General features: G+C 67.0%; 1 protein-coding gene across 1 annotated transcript in view; it reads right to left on the reverse strand.

Moving 5' to 3' along the window:
* Positions 1 to 373, reverse strand: part of ICMT (isoprenylcysteine carboxyl methyltransferase) — a 2,498-nt gene extending 2,125 nt beyond the window's left edge. The window contains exons 1-2 of the mRNA XM_009889633.1: positions 335 to 373; positions 88 to 257 (exon numbers count right to left, since the gene is read on the reverse strand). Coding sequence (XP_009887935.1) covers positions 88 to 253 — 166 coding nt within the window. The 5' untranslated portion in view covers positions 254 to 257; positions 335 to 373. The remainder of the gene's footprint in view (positions 1 to 87; positions 258 to 334) is intronic.
* Positions 374 to 379: the final 6 nt, after the last annotated feature.

Raw genomic sequence — 379 nt, forward strand, 5'->3', positions numbered from 1 at the left:
GGAAGCACCGGGCAGCCGGCACTACCGGGCACAGCCAGGGGACAGCAGGCAGGAGGGTGGGCGTCAGGGAGAGGCAGGGCGGCCAACCTGGGAAGAGGAGCTTCTCCAGCGTGAACTCCACCCAGGAGGAGAGGGCGGCCAGATTGTACTCGAAGCTGTGGTTGAGCAGGAAGGAGTCCAGCGAGAGGCTGCGCGGGTTGTTGATGGCCGTCACCAGGTACTCCGAGTAGTGGAAAAGGGAGAGGGAGCACATGTACCTGCGGCGGGAGGAAGGCAACGCTTGGCAGGGCCGGGGGCCATCGCAGCTGCCCGGCTCCCCCGGCTCTTCCCTTACCATCCGAAGTGGCGCCAGGCGGAACGGCCGGCACTGAGCAGCAGC

This window comes from Charadrius vociferus, unplaced genomic scaffold, assembly GCF_000708025.1.
Source record: "Charadrius vociferus isolate BGI_N301 unplaced genomic scaffold, ASM70802v2 scaffold477, whole genome shotgun sequence".
NCBI classification, from domain to species: domain Eukaryota; kingdom Metazoa; phylum Chordata; class Aves; order Charadriiformes; family Charadriidae; genus Charadrius; species Charadrius vociferus.